The following is a 13,202-nucleotide window of genomic DNA, read 5'->3' on the forward strand; positions in this document are numbered from 1 at the left end:
TATATATATATATATGCATTTTAATTTTATATTACATTTTCATACTTTTACATGCATTTATATTACTGCCTTACATAAATTACTGTATTACTGTAATGAAAATCTAATGAAACGTACTTGCTTAATTGTCATGAAAATAATGTAAAAATGCAAAAAAATTAAAAACTTAACGGTTCTAAAACTGGCTTCATTTTCTTTAATCAAAATATTAATATATTAATTTTAAAATTAAATATGACCAGAATATGCTTCTGAGTGTGATTGTGGAATGCAAAGGATTATGGGAATGGTGACAGGGAAGTCAATGATTGTGGTATAGACACGGTGACAGTGGCGGACATGTTGTTGTTGTTAATTTAAGATGGATTTGAGAAGGAACTGGAAGCTTCTTCACAGTGTTTGCCAACACAGACAGAGGTGATGATTCTGTCTCTGTGTGTCTGGTCTGGGTTGACTGGTTGAATGGCTGCCCCCACAGCACACAGTCTGAAAGCACTGACATCTGGCCCCCACACACTTACACGTTTACTTCAATTAACACACTCCACACACACTTACATGCTGTAAAGCCTGACACACATTCAACGCTTGCTTTTGCACTTCAGCTTTCAAACACAGGCAGCAAACACCACCAGTGGATGGAGCTTCCATGCATGTGAGGAATCTTACAATACCAACATTTCACTCTTTACAACTAAATAAATGTGTTGACAACATAAGACGCTGTCAGACTTAGGCTAGAAACAAGCAGTAGACAAGTACACAAATGCCTGGCGAATGCATTGCAAGTAGAGTTGTATACTAAACACACATAGTTGCATTACACTGGCAATAACAAACCTCAGCACTCAAGGAGGCGATGTGTTATAACCAGATGTGTTATAAATCAGATAATTAGCTATAAGTGTGTCTAATCGTTTAAATAGCTATGCAAGATTTACTTGCACTTCAAACTGTTGCAAAAAGATAACCGACTATAGAAAAATACCTTTTACGCTAATCTCCTCTATAGTGCTTCTAGTGTCAATGAATATCATGCTTTTTCCATGCATAAACATGAAATGCTCAAGTTGTCCTGGCTCTATTATGAGTCTTTTGTTTTTCTCTTTAAGTTATTAGAATCATTTTGGACGTATTTTGAAGTCACATTGCCAAAACTGTCTTCAAGGAGTGAGACACGAGGCTCCTGGATATTCTTACAACGACTGACAAGGCACACGTTGGCTGTTATGTATTCCTCTCTAAGCTTTAAGTGCAATCCCCTGTTTCCACTTGTGCACCAGCAACTCGGTCCATCTGTTCCATGTAACCTCAATGGAAAAAGAAAAAGCCTTAAATATAAAGTGTTTTTTATAAGCTTGGTAACTTAAGACTGTTTAGGGATAAGGCCTGATTTTACTGGTGCAATAATTCACTTTTTCCACACAAAGGCCTAGATAAACAACATACTGAGTATTTCTTTCTCCTCTTACAGTATGTCTGTTCCGCTGGTCTGAGGTCAGTACAGCAGGCCATTATGCATTTGTCATTAATTCCTGTTATTATCTCGCAAATCTTGATTCATTAACTCTGACGTCATACGGTGAGAACAGCTTTGTAGGAGTTTAATTGTCTGACTTTTATGACTCTGTGGTCACCATCTGTGACTGCTAATCTTTCAAAACCAACCAAAAAATGATTAATACGTCTTTAAGCAGACATATTCATAAGAGTTTGCACAAGCTGCGGTGTCGCAGGATGCATTAGTCTGATAACCGAGGCACTCTAAAGCTTAATGAAGCTAAAGTCAACGTCTTCATCCTCTATCCAGCTGCTGCAATTTTTTCCCCATGCGGTTGTAAAGGGACACAAGCAGGGTTACCTCATTTAACACATGCTGCCAGGGCCACCTGAGATATTTGTGTTGATACAGCCTCTCTGCCATCACTAAAGAGCTTTCTGCTCAACTTCTTTTTCCCCTCCAGAGACGCCAAAAAAGCAAGAACTTGAAGTCCAAGGAACACCGCGTTCCTGTCCACTGCTGTAAGCTGCTAAATATACTTTCAGCTGTTTATAATAACAAAAACTGGTTCAAGGATATAACTGAACAAGTACAGACACAGCACGTTTAAAAACATGTGCTTGTAATATAATAAAATATAATTTTTTTGCTTGCAATAATATATAAATATTTATATACTGTTCAAACGTGTGGGGTCTGTAAGATTTTTCAAAGAAGTCTCTTTTGCTCATCAAGGCTGCATTTATTTGTACAGTAAAAAAATATAGTGAAAACAGTAATACTGTGAATTATCATTTATTGTAGTTTTAAATAACTCTCTTCTATTTTAAAATGTAATTTATTCCTGTGATGTGAAGCTGAATTTTCAGCATCATTACTCCAGTCTTCAGTGTCACATGATCCTTCAGAAATCATTCTAATGTGATGATTTGGTGTTCAAGAAACATTTCTTATAATTATCAATTTTGAAAACAGCTGTGCTGCTTAATATTTTTATGGAAACTGTGATACATTTTTTTTTTAATTCTTTGATTAATAGAATGTTTGAAAGAACATCATTTATTTAAAATATAAATCTTTTGTAACTTTATAAATGTCTGTCACTTTTGATCAATTTATTGTGTCCTTAAAAATCTTACTGACCCCAAACTTTTGAGCAGCAGAATGTTTAAGTTTAAATACAGCTCGATAATGTACATTAATCCTGTCGTTATCACAAAATAAACCCTTTCAGGGTGATAAAGTACCCCTTCTCTTCATGTCTGGGCCCTCTTCACCCTGTCTGGGTTTATTATGTGATAATGTCAGCCTGAGCGAACATTATCTCTTAATGTGTTTGAAAAAAAAAAATCTGTTTAGTTGCATGAAGTTCATTTTGGGTTTCATTTCATTCATTGAGATCAGTTAGGCCGCCACCAAGAGCAATGCAAATGACCAATATGAATTTTTTATATTTTTATTTTTGTGCACTTTACACAAGATTACGTACAAAGCTTTTCTTAAAAAAAATAATTAGTCTCTCCTGGAGTTATTGTCCACTCGTCTGAGAGTTAATAATGACACAACTGTAGTCATATGTACCCAATAATATCATTACAGACAATGGGCATTCTGCTTCCAGATTTCATTAATGCCGTAAACTGGTAGAAATCTGTGTCCAGTTTGTTCAGACCCGTGTGGGATTTATAGAAGAATGGCATTTTGTGCTGTACATCAACCTGGCAAGAAAATCGTTTGGGAGCCACAATTGATTTGCTCAGTTTTGTAACATCTGACGACTTTCTTCTCCCATCAGTGCTCCGTGAAATCCCAGCTATCCTCCGTTTGACATTTACCAAGAAGTCTTTAGCGAAACTGCGTCCAGAACTGTGCTTTTGTTCCGTCTGTTCCGGGCATTCTGGTAAGTCCATCCAGTTCTGAATGAGATCAGCAAAACTGTTGTCTCCCAGCACTAGCGGCTGCCGGTTACGTCCACGCGTCAGTAGCGAAGTAGTCCAGTCGTCAGGGTCACTTGCGGTCTCAAACGATGTCCAACTTTCCAGGCAAGCGTCAGAGGTGGACTTAGGACGCACTCGGGTGTTGGGAGGCTGGTTGGTGCGAAGACACGCAGACGAAGATACTCGGATGTTTTTGGTGCGCCGTAACACCACTCCTTCATCCTGCCAGGAGGCCTCAGAGTAACCCGAATCAAACTCCAGACTCCGCTCGCTGCTCGGTGAGCTAACAGCCGATGGGCCGCCTGCAGAGTCCTCCTCTTCCAAAGAACTAGTCAGACAACAGGCAGAGTCGTAACTGCTCGCCTCACTGGCGTCGCTGATCCTCAACCGTGCTCGCCGTTCCCGTTGGGCTATCAGCTGCTTACAAGCACGCAATCTCACTGGAGGTCCGACAGGGGGTGCTGCGCAGCTCCGCCGCAAATGCTTTAGATCTTGCAGGGATCGCATCATATAACGCATCTGTTCCCGCAGACAGTCACTTGATTCCTGCAGACACAACTGCAAAAAGACAGAAAGACATGGTAAGACTACTGGGTGCAAAATTTCTGATTAAAAAAAATGTATGAATACATTCGTACTACATTTGAAAATGCATTTTAAAATATGCATTTAATTTTATCATCATAATACATATATTTAAAAAATAAATAATAGAATTTTTAATAAAATATTACAAATAAATTTGTACGACATTTAAAAAATGATTCTTTTAGACATATACATATTTTATACATATACATACAAATATCATAAAACTAGTGCACATAATTTTTTTAAATAAAATTTCATATTGAAAGGTAAATTCATTTGTACTACATTTGAAAAATACATATCTGCATTTAATTGTATAAGTATTAGTATATATATATATATATATATATTTGTGTAAATAAATAAATGTGATTATTTTAAATTGTATATATATATAATTTGAGCTTAAGCAACAATTACCAAAAAATTTTTATAAAATAAATAAATAAATAAAAAAGTCTATATAAAATTTGGGTCACACTTCCTTTGATTTTGTTTTCCTTAGATTGGCTAATCGTGCTCCTTAGACAGGCTTGGACCTGCATGAGCTCTGTTAGAGAGGGCATGGCTCTATTTGTCTGGAGGAGCTGAAAAACCACTCTATTCTAGGTAGAGGGCAACCGAACAACCGATGAATGCACATCATGTGGACGCACTCACGCCCAGCTATCAAAAGGTTGGATGACTACTGCCCTCACATCAAAATCAGTTGGAATAAACCTGTTACTAGCCACACCTGGAACACTACTTTTCAATAGAGTAATTACCACTCCTTCGATCCATGCTGTCAGATGCACGTACACAAATATACACATAAATCATAATCCAAAAACGGAAGAGCATAGCTTACTCATTTGAAATAGATTAAGTCAGTCAATTGCAATTTCAATACAAACTACTTTTTGCATTTACGAGTGAAGCTGGTTCATAGACATTAAAATCTACAAAAATCAATGTCAAATAGTGGGTTACATCAAAGAAAACCAGGAAAATATGATCTCATAAGTCTATAATTAACAGTCTCAAAGTGTAACTATCAGCAACAAGTTAGTCCCAGTTCCTACCTCGAAAACAATGGTACTGCCATGCTTGGTGTTTTAGTAGTATGTAATTAAGAAATGAACCAAAAACCCAAATGCATTTTAATTTCTAATAACTGATCATAAACAAAACCAGCACAGTAATACAAAGTACCTAATCCAGTTTCATTTGTCTAATGCATGATTATTCCAAACTATAAGTGCCAACACCAAAAATCTTCCCTTTTTAGGAAGCTTTTCTGGCTTTTTGACAGATGCAGAACTGGCACGTGTTTTTTCAACATATTTGCTGAATTCTGTATCTGAATAAACATAATAACCACATGCTTGCAGTAATAGTAGCATACACACAGGGTCGAGTGACTGGCATTATTTCTATCCACAGATTGGCACTGGGCTGCAGATGTTATGCCATATGCTGAAATTTCAGCAACGGACATTTCTTCACAGTAACTAATCCTTTGCTGCATATAATGTAAAGTGATGTCCAATCAGTGCAGTTTGACTGAGTAAACGATCTATGGTAGCTAATTAACAAGACAAAGCCCTAATGAGTGTGGAGAGGTGATAATTTAGAGGCATGCTTACCATGATTCTGAAATGATGACAGTCAAATCCAGAAATTTAGATGCTCCTGAAATAGAAATAAATGTTTTATGAAACATCATGCTTTGCAAAAGGAAAATAAAGCAAAAAAAAAACAAAATTATTTGCTTTTTTCTGCTTTTGAAAAACTGGGAAAACAAGACATAAGTAACTTATGTCAGATAAAAATCATGCATGAAGCTGTTCAAATGTAGAATCAAGTCTTGCACTTACATTTGTTATCAGGGGGGAAAAAAACCTTCAGTGCAATCCAGGCTGTGCAGATGTGGCTCTGTGACTCAAACTCCAGATCATGAGCCCCTTCACTGCAGACAAGCCCATATGTGCGTCTGTAACATTCCAGCATGCGCGTCTCAGCCAATCACAGCGCAGCATCGCAGCGCCATCCAATCAAATCATCTCAGCGGGAGCCAATCAGAGCTCGACTGAAATCTGAGCGCTCATTTCCTCCCTCTCAAATTATGAGCGTATTCAAAATGCCAAAGTACCACAGACAATATCCAATTCAAGACGATAATCTCGTTTGAACTGCTTGCAAATAAAGACACAAGATATCTATCCATCTCTATCTATCTCTATCTCTCTATCTATTTTTTCATTTAAACACTTTAAGTCACCTTTATTTCTGTAGTGCTTTAAATATTGTTTCAAAGCAGCTTCACAGTAACAAACGGGGAAATATAAAGTATTATAAATAGTTCTTAATTATTTACGACTAATTATTTATGTATTTGTATTATTTGCGTACTTTTAATTGCTATTCCTGCCTGTTGGAAGTGTCTTTAAATCGTGTGAAATGTTGAAAGGTGCACAATACAACAGCCACAAGTTAATTGATGCCTTTACTGTTTATTTGACACTAAAAGTCCTATGCTTAAAATAAATCTATACATTTAAGCAGCGATGTTTGCATCATTAGAAGAAAAAGCTTCACCCTAAACTGCTAATTTGAGAATCCACCTTATTTTTCGACTTAAGTTAAAGATGCTGTTCCAGAGACGCTTGGAATGTTGCGAGATTCACGGCGTGTTGAGCAGCGTCCTCTGGCGGTCTGAGAAAACGCTGCAACGTTTGCGAATCGATTCTTTTGAACTTTTCGGTATGATAAAACCGATTTTAAAATGATTCATTCAAATGCCATCATTTATATATCACAAATGGTTCAGAAAATGAACTTAGTTCTGAGAAAAGACTATTTTCTGAACTAATGCAATGAAACACCAACAAAGCCTCCACATGGGTTTGATGGCACTGTCGAGGAGTTATCGTAATTAGAGTAAAATCTTCCCATTCTCATTCATGTCTCCATTCTCTATTTTTCTCCCATCCTAATCTGTGACACATTAGGCTAGATTAGAGGTGTGTGGACTATCAGGCTCACACAAAAACATGATTGCTCAATAACGTTGATACTTTTGTGATGCAAACCTGAAAAGTGGCCATCCAATTTACATATATAGGAAAAAGTGTGAGCTGTTAACTAAACAAGCAACTCCACCTATTGTGTTTAAGGATGGCCCCTTCATCCAGGCTGTTCGAGTGATTTTCCTGAAGCGTTAAACTTTAATGCACAAGGTTACTGGGGTAAACATCTCCTGTCAGTAACCCAGCCATGTCTTTAAGCCTTCACCAAATAGAAACAACCCAACAACATACTGCTTACATGTATCTCTTAATGTTCATGATGACAATAACATACAGGTCTACAATCAGTTTGTTCTTTACCTCTGTAAAGAGTAAGGACAAAGTTTGGCTTAACCAGATCTTAAACTCTTAAACTACTTCACATCTAATTCACACTTCCAAGCAATTAAAGGAGTGTAAAAAAACATGCTCAAATCTCCAAGTTCACCAAGAGAGAAATTCATTTCATCTTGACCTGCACTTTCTAAACAGGATTACCAATGTTTGTTGTATCATCTTCTTATCTCCGTCAAAGAATTCACTTTATACAACTGAGTTTTATCAATATATATATATATATATCAATTAAATCTAAGCCATATTTGGTAGTATTTGTGTTTAATATTAAATTTTTATGTATAGTGCAATATTTAAAAATGTAATGAAATGTGATTTTCTAATATAAACATTCATTTTTTGAATGTCCTAACAACCACTGGAAATAAAACGTTTTTTTTTTATTTTTAATTCTTTGTTTTTTGTTGTTTTTTCTATATTGACTTATTTTCCCTTATTGTGAAATTTTGATATCAATCCAAAATGTATTCATGATAGTTCTAGAATATATTATTTATTTTATATTACATTGTGTACTTTAACAGGCTAAAGGTTTAATTAAATCACTGTTAGTTAAAGAATTCTAAAAGAGCAACAACAACCTTTTTAACACTGCAGCAAAATCCACATGCTTCCAAATTGTCAAATTTTCTTTCCATAAATTGTATGTACTCCCAGTGACAACTACTACCACTACAACTCTCACCATAACAAGGGTCCAGATGAAAATGACACCATCACTGAAAGTATCTCTCTTTCCTCTCTTGAGCATCAGAGTTCATCTGAACTGAACAAATCCATCACTATGGCATTTTAACATCAAACTATTGCTTCTGTCTAATCCATAATCCATAATAACACGTCCTCCAGTGTAAAATCCATCCCCTGTTGTCCTGTCACATCAAAATCCACCAACATATTTGTTTAGAACTGTTTTTGCTTGTAAACAGTGTTTGATCTGTGTATGTTTCTTTCCTGATTCAGACAAGATGACTTTTCACTGGAGAAAGCAATATTATGAATAGAGGACTCGTGTTTTAGCCACAATTTAATCTTAAATTGACCCGTGTACGTTTCTTTCTTCTGATGAACACAAAAGAAGATATTTTAAAGAATGTTGGTAACCAGTCTGTTGCTAGTAGTCATTTACTGCATAGTAGGGGACAAATACTATGGAAGTCAATGGATACCAGCAACTGTTTGGTTTACAACATTCTTCATAATATCCTATTTTGTGTTCAACAGAAGAAATTCTATTTTATTTTAATTTATTTTATTCATAATCATTAAATGGCCATACTGTTCTCTTTTTTTCTCTTGGTAGTCAATAAGTAATATATATAGCAGAAAATGTTAAGTAAATCTGCATCCAATGACATAAAATCTGGTAACAAACAAATAATATATAAATAAAATATACAAAAAGATCAAAAAAATGTATGTATTATACAAATTCATTAATATTTATATATATATATATATATATATTTTTTTTTTTCTTACATTTTCAATTCACATGAACTAAATCTCTATCTAAGATATATAAATCTGACATCAAATTTTAGGAACATTTCAATCCAGTGCCACCAGCTATGAGAACTAATTCACTGACAAACAGTCAATTTTTGTTAAAATTGACTATTTAAATTCACATTCAAGTTATACGTTCATACTGTATGACCTTATATGAACTAAAATGCATTTACAATCTGTATAAACTGCTGTCAAAAAATTATTCCAATCCATTTTCTCTCCAGCTGAAATCCAGATGCTGGTCAGCATCACTCCAGTAAATGAGTTTGACCCTCAGATTGAGGGTCCATTGGTGCTGCCCGTCCCAGAAGATGCCTGACGTGGGACCATCATGGTGAATGCAATCGACCGAGACTGGCCCTTTAAGTCCCGGCTGGCCATCTCAGGAGGAGACTCACGTTTCACCATTGAACCAGTCGCAGGTGAGATCATATGGATCATTCCAACTTAAATGCTTCATAAATGGTCCATTATACTCAAAACATAATTTTAAACAATTATTTCAATTGCCCACCACAATAATAAAATTTTCCGGCGGCATCAGTCCTGCTATCTGTAGGACAGCTGTATTTGGGTACAGAACTGGATTTGGAGGAAAAGCAGAATTACATGGTGAAAATTCCAGCTGTGGATTCTGACCAGGATGTAGACAGAACTAATGGACCGGAGCTACTGACGTCACTGTGCAAGTTCAGGTCAGGCATGTACTAAATTAAGATAAGCATTTAAATAAAACTAATTTAGTAATGCGTGAAGCTTTAAACTTTAAGCCATTGTTTCTAAACTCATATGGAGCCAAGATTTACACTGGATATGAAGTGGTGACCCAACAGAACAAAGACAAATGTATTACAACTTGTTATTGTACAAGAGTAAACAAAAATGTCCTTAAAACATTTGTTAAGCAGTGTATTAAAGGTAGGGTAGGTGATTACAGGGAGGCTAGCAATAGCAAGCTCGTATCATGTCTGTGCGAACAGGGTGCGCAGAGGTAGTTGAGAGTCAATGCTTTAAATCACTCTTTCGGGAAATATCTCAAGATTGGCCCTGAAGTTAACATATTCCCCTCTTTTGCTGCAGAATGTGCACAATAACGGTCCAGTGTGTGACCTACTCTCATAGAAATAAATCATTTTCTCCACTTCCCATTATCACCCTCAGCTGCACAGACCCCGATAGAGACCACCTAACTGGACACCTTCACCAATGGTAATGTCATCATCACTAATATGACTCCAACAGCTGAACATCAACTATTCACCGTTATACATAAACTATAACACATTCAAAACCAGCCCCATGTTTATGTTCTCAAAGGTGCTATTGTGGACTGTTTGCAAATGAATGGTCTGAGTCTAAATCTAAAGACCTCTTCTCATACCTGACGCGTGATGACACCATGTTGGAGGTCACAATTCAGGTGTCTGATGGCAAATACAGCACTGATGTGGTCGTTTTCATCACCGTTGTGCTGTGGACCACCATAGTGAGCATTTGCTATCAGTCTAGTCTGATGAATATATATGAATGTTTAGCAATAACTGACACTCACCATCTCTTGTAGTACAGATGCATGTAGTGGAGTTGATTTGTCTGTTCTCTCCAGATGAGGGCGCCACAAATAGTGACAATGTGGAGTGAGTTCTGGGATCCACAGCTGTGGCTTGTCGTTTTGCTCACCTTTACTGGTGCTCTTCTGCTGCTGCTCATGATCACATGGTCTGTATTCATATGGTATGACACACCTGTCACAATCCTTATTTGTGCTTTCATGTTGCTTTTTCACACAGTTATGCTCGTGTCCCGCGTAAACTCAAAAATGAGTACGCATTTTTGAGTTTATGCGGGACACGAGCATAACTGTCAAACAGCAGGGCATATTTACAGAGTAAAGCACTGGAAAGCAGCACAGTGAAATGGAAAAACGTCCCTAAGAGAAATTCACAGAACGCGTTTTTGTGTCGAAGAAGTGAGAAGCAGGACTGTGGAATGAAAATGCACATTTAAAAAAAAAAAAATTGAAATTATTTTATTTTGCCCTCTAGCCTGCTGCTAGCGCAACTTTCAACACGTCCATGTAAAATATGCATGTTTATATAGAAAAACAACGTAAAGGCAAGTAGGGGGCGCACTGGAATGCAAAAAACGTGTTATATGAACAGCCATTCAGCTCACCAGTGCTACATACATTAGTGTATATAAATAAAAACATTATGTTCGTAACAAAAATGTATCGTAGTGTAATTATAGTTTTTGCAAAAATACTTTACTTATCATTACTTCTAGTTAGTATTAGGCTACTACATCCGTTAGAAAAACAAACAATAACAGCACAGTGCATCACCAACATAAGGCGCGCATGCGCAAGAAGCTAAAAAAAAAGCAGCGAGACGCGGCTTTCAAAGACATCAATCAGCCTTTGAAGTTCCTTACTTTGGAACTTAAGTAGGATAACAGTTTTAGTAAGCTAGTTAGTTTTTCATTTTAATATTGAAGACCTGTCGTTCATTCTTTGGTGTATACAGTGCGTCAGTTTGTGGAACAAAAGATCTCACTTCTGGCGAATGACAGGCGAGCTCGAAAGTTGACAGAGGTTTCTCAGGTTTATGTTGTTTTTCAGTTTTATTTGTGATCTTTTTAGCACTCAAGCTAACGGTGAAGGGACTGAGAAGCCATCGGCATCAGATCAGAATGACAAGCTGGGACATGTTGCCATATCTGTTTCGGAGAAGTGAGATTATGTAGATTTAGTTGTAAAATTGATAATAGCCTCATATATGCTGGGTCATTTCACAAAGCAGTCACTATTTGGCAGTATCAGTCTGTCCAAAGTCAGCATACAAAAGTGTATAATGGTGAGTTCAGAAATATTCCACTCTCCAAACCCTAAATTTAGTTCAGATCTTTTTTGATGGAAAAGCCCCAGGTTAGATTACAAGTGTGTGAGACATTTCCAAATGAATGTAATTATAATTTTGAGAAGCATATGTTCCGAACATGGTGATTAATTAACCAGAGATGATTTTTTGCTCTTTCAACAGTAACAGGACTGTTACTTGTTTAATTCAGCAGTGGGGGAGCGACATTGGTTGGAGCCTTGTCTTTCTGCGATCTGATCTCAGAAAATAAATGAATCTTAATGTTCTTAAATAATTAAGATAGTTAATGTTCTTTCAGACCTCTCCAGGTAATGGATAGCCAAAATCAGCTAGAGCACAATATGCTAAAATTAGAAAATGTTCTAATTGATGCCCTACAGCAGGCTCTTAAATGTATATTTAATTACTGCGATTGGATATTAAATTAATTATTCAGCCACTGATGTGCACTTACTAACCTCCAAAAAAGTACACTTGAAATAAAAATCACAGTTGGCACAACTTCATCTAGTGAATGAACGTTTATTTAAATTAAATCATTATATAGGACTTTAAAAAGAATTGTAATCTTTACCAAAAAATGAAACAAAAACACTACCCCTTTTTTTCAATTAGATTTCCATTATTATTACTATTTATTCTTAGATCGTGTGAAAATTCTGGAGCAGAAATGTTTACGTACAGTAGGACAGCTTGGGGAGAAAATAAAGTCGATTGTAAATGGAAGTCAAGGCACAAACAGAATGCTAGAAAGAGGAACGGGAAGATAAAAGAGAAGGATAAAAGACTGTTAGATACTGTTACGAACATACTTTAAATATCAGTTACATTTTAGCAGTTCTTTCCTTATTTGTGAAGATTTTTTTGTGCTTTTTTGCTCTTTTTTTGTACTTTTTAAAATGTATTCTTAAAAAGGAATGTTACGCTGATGTGAACTGATTACTTGTATTGATATATTTGCTATCTTCTATCATGCAGGACAACTTTCCATTTTTCTATCAACATAGATTTTTTTGTACATTTTAAAATGTATTCTTAAAAAGGAATGTTACGCTGATGTGAACTGATTACTTGTATTGATATATTTGCTATCTTCTATCATGCAGGACAACTTTCCATTTTTCTATCAACAAGGACATCATGTAAACATCATAAAAAAGCGCTTTCCTTTTTCAATCATACCTTATATCTAACACCTGTTGGTTTTAAAAAAAATGCGCATTATGCAATTAAAAGTTTAATAAAATTTGCACATAGGATTCACTAGAGAAAAATTAAAGTATCATATAAAAACATTTTGTTGCCTCCGCTATTACTCGAAAAAAAAAAAAAAATGAACAAAAGGAAAAAAAACCAAACAAAAAGGAAACTACAA

General features: G+C 35.9%; 1 protein-coding gene across 2 annotated transcripts; it reads right to left on the reverse strand.

Moving 5' to 3' along the window:
* Positions 1-2,967: 2,967 nt before the first annotated feature.
* LOC107718245 (protein FAM212A-like) lies at positions 2,968-5,986 on the reverse strand. 2 transcript variants are annotated; one of them, XM_016525238.1, is made up of 3 exons: positions 5,889-5,986; positions 5,658-5,703; positions 2,968-3,996 (listed from the first exon to the last, which is right to left on the reverse strand). In XM_016525238.1, the coding sequence occupies exons 2-3, from the start codon at positions 5,658-5,660 to the stop codon at positions 3,073-3,075; spliced, it is 927 nt and encodes a 308-aa protein (XP_016380724.1). In that variant the 5' UTR covers positions 5,661-5,703; positions 5,889-5,986; the 3' UTR covers positions 2,968-3,072. The 2 variants fall into 2 exon arrangements, with proteins under 2 accessions (XP_016380724.1, XP_016380725.1); XM_016525239.1 differs by lacking the exons at positions 5,658-5,703; positions 5,889-5,986 and adding an exon at positions 5,421-5,648.
* Positions 5,987-13,202: the final 7,216 nt, after the last annotated feature.

This window comes from Sinocyclocheilus rhinocerous, unplaced genomic scaffold (assembly GCF_001515625.1).
Source record: "Sinocyclocheilus rhinocerous isolate Xijiao unplaced genomic scaffold, SAMN03320098_v1.1 scaffold1111, whole genome shotgun sequence".
In the NCBI taxonomy this organism is placed as follows: Eukaryota; Metazoa; Chordata; class Actinopteri; order Cypriniformes; family Cyprinidae; genus Sinocyclocheilus; species Sinocyclocheilus rhinocerous.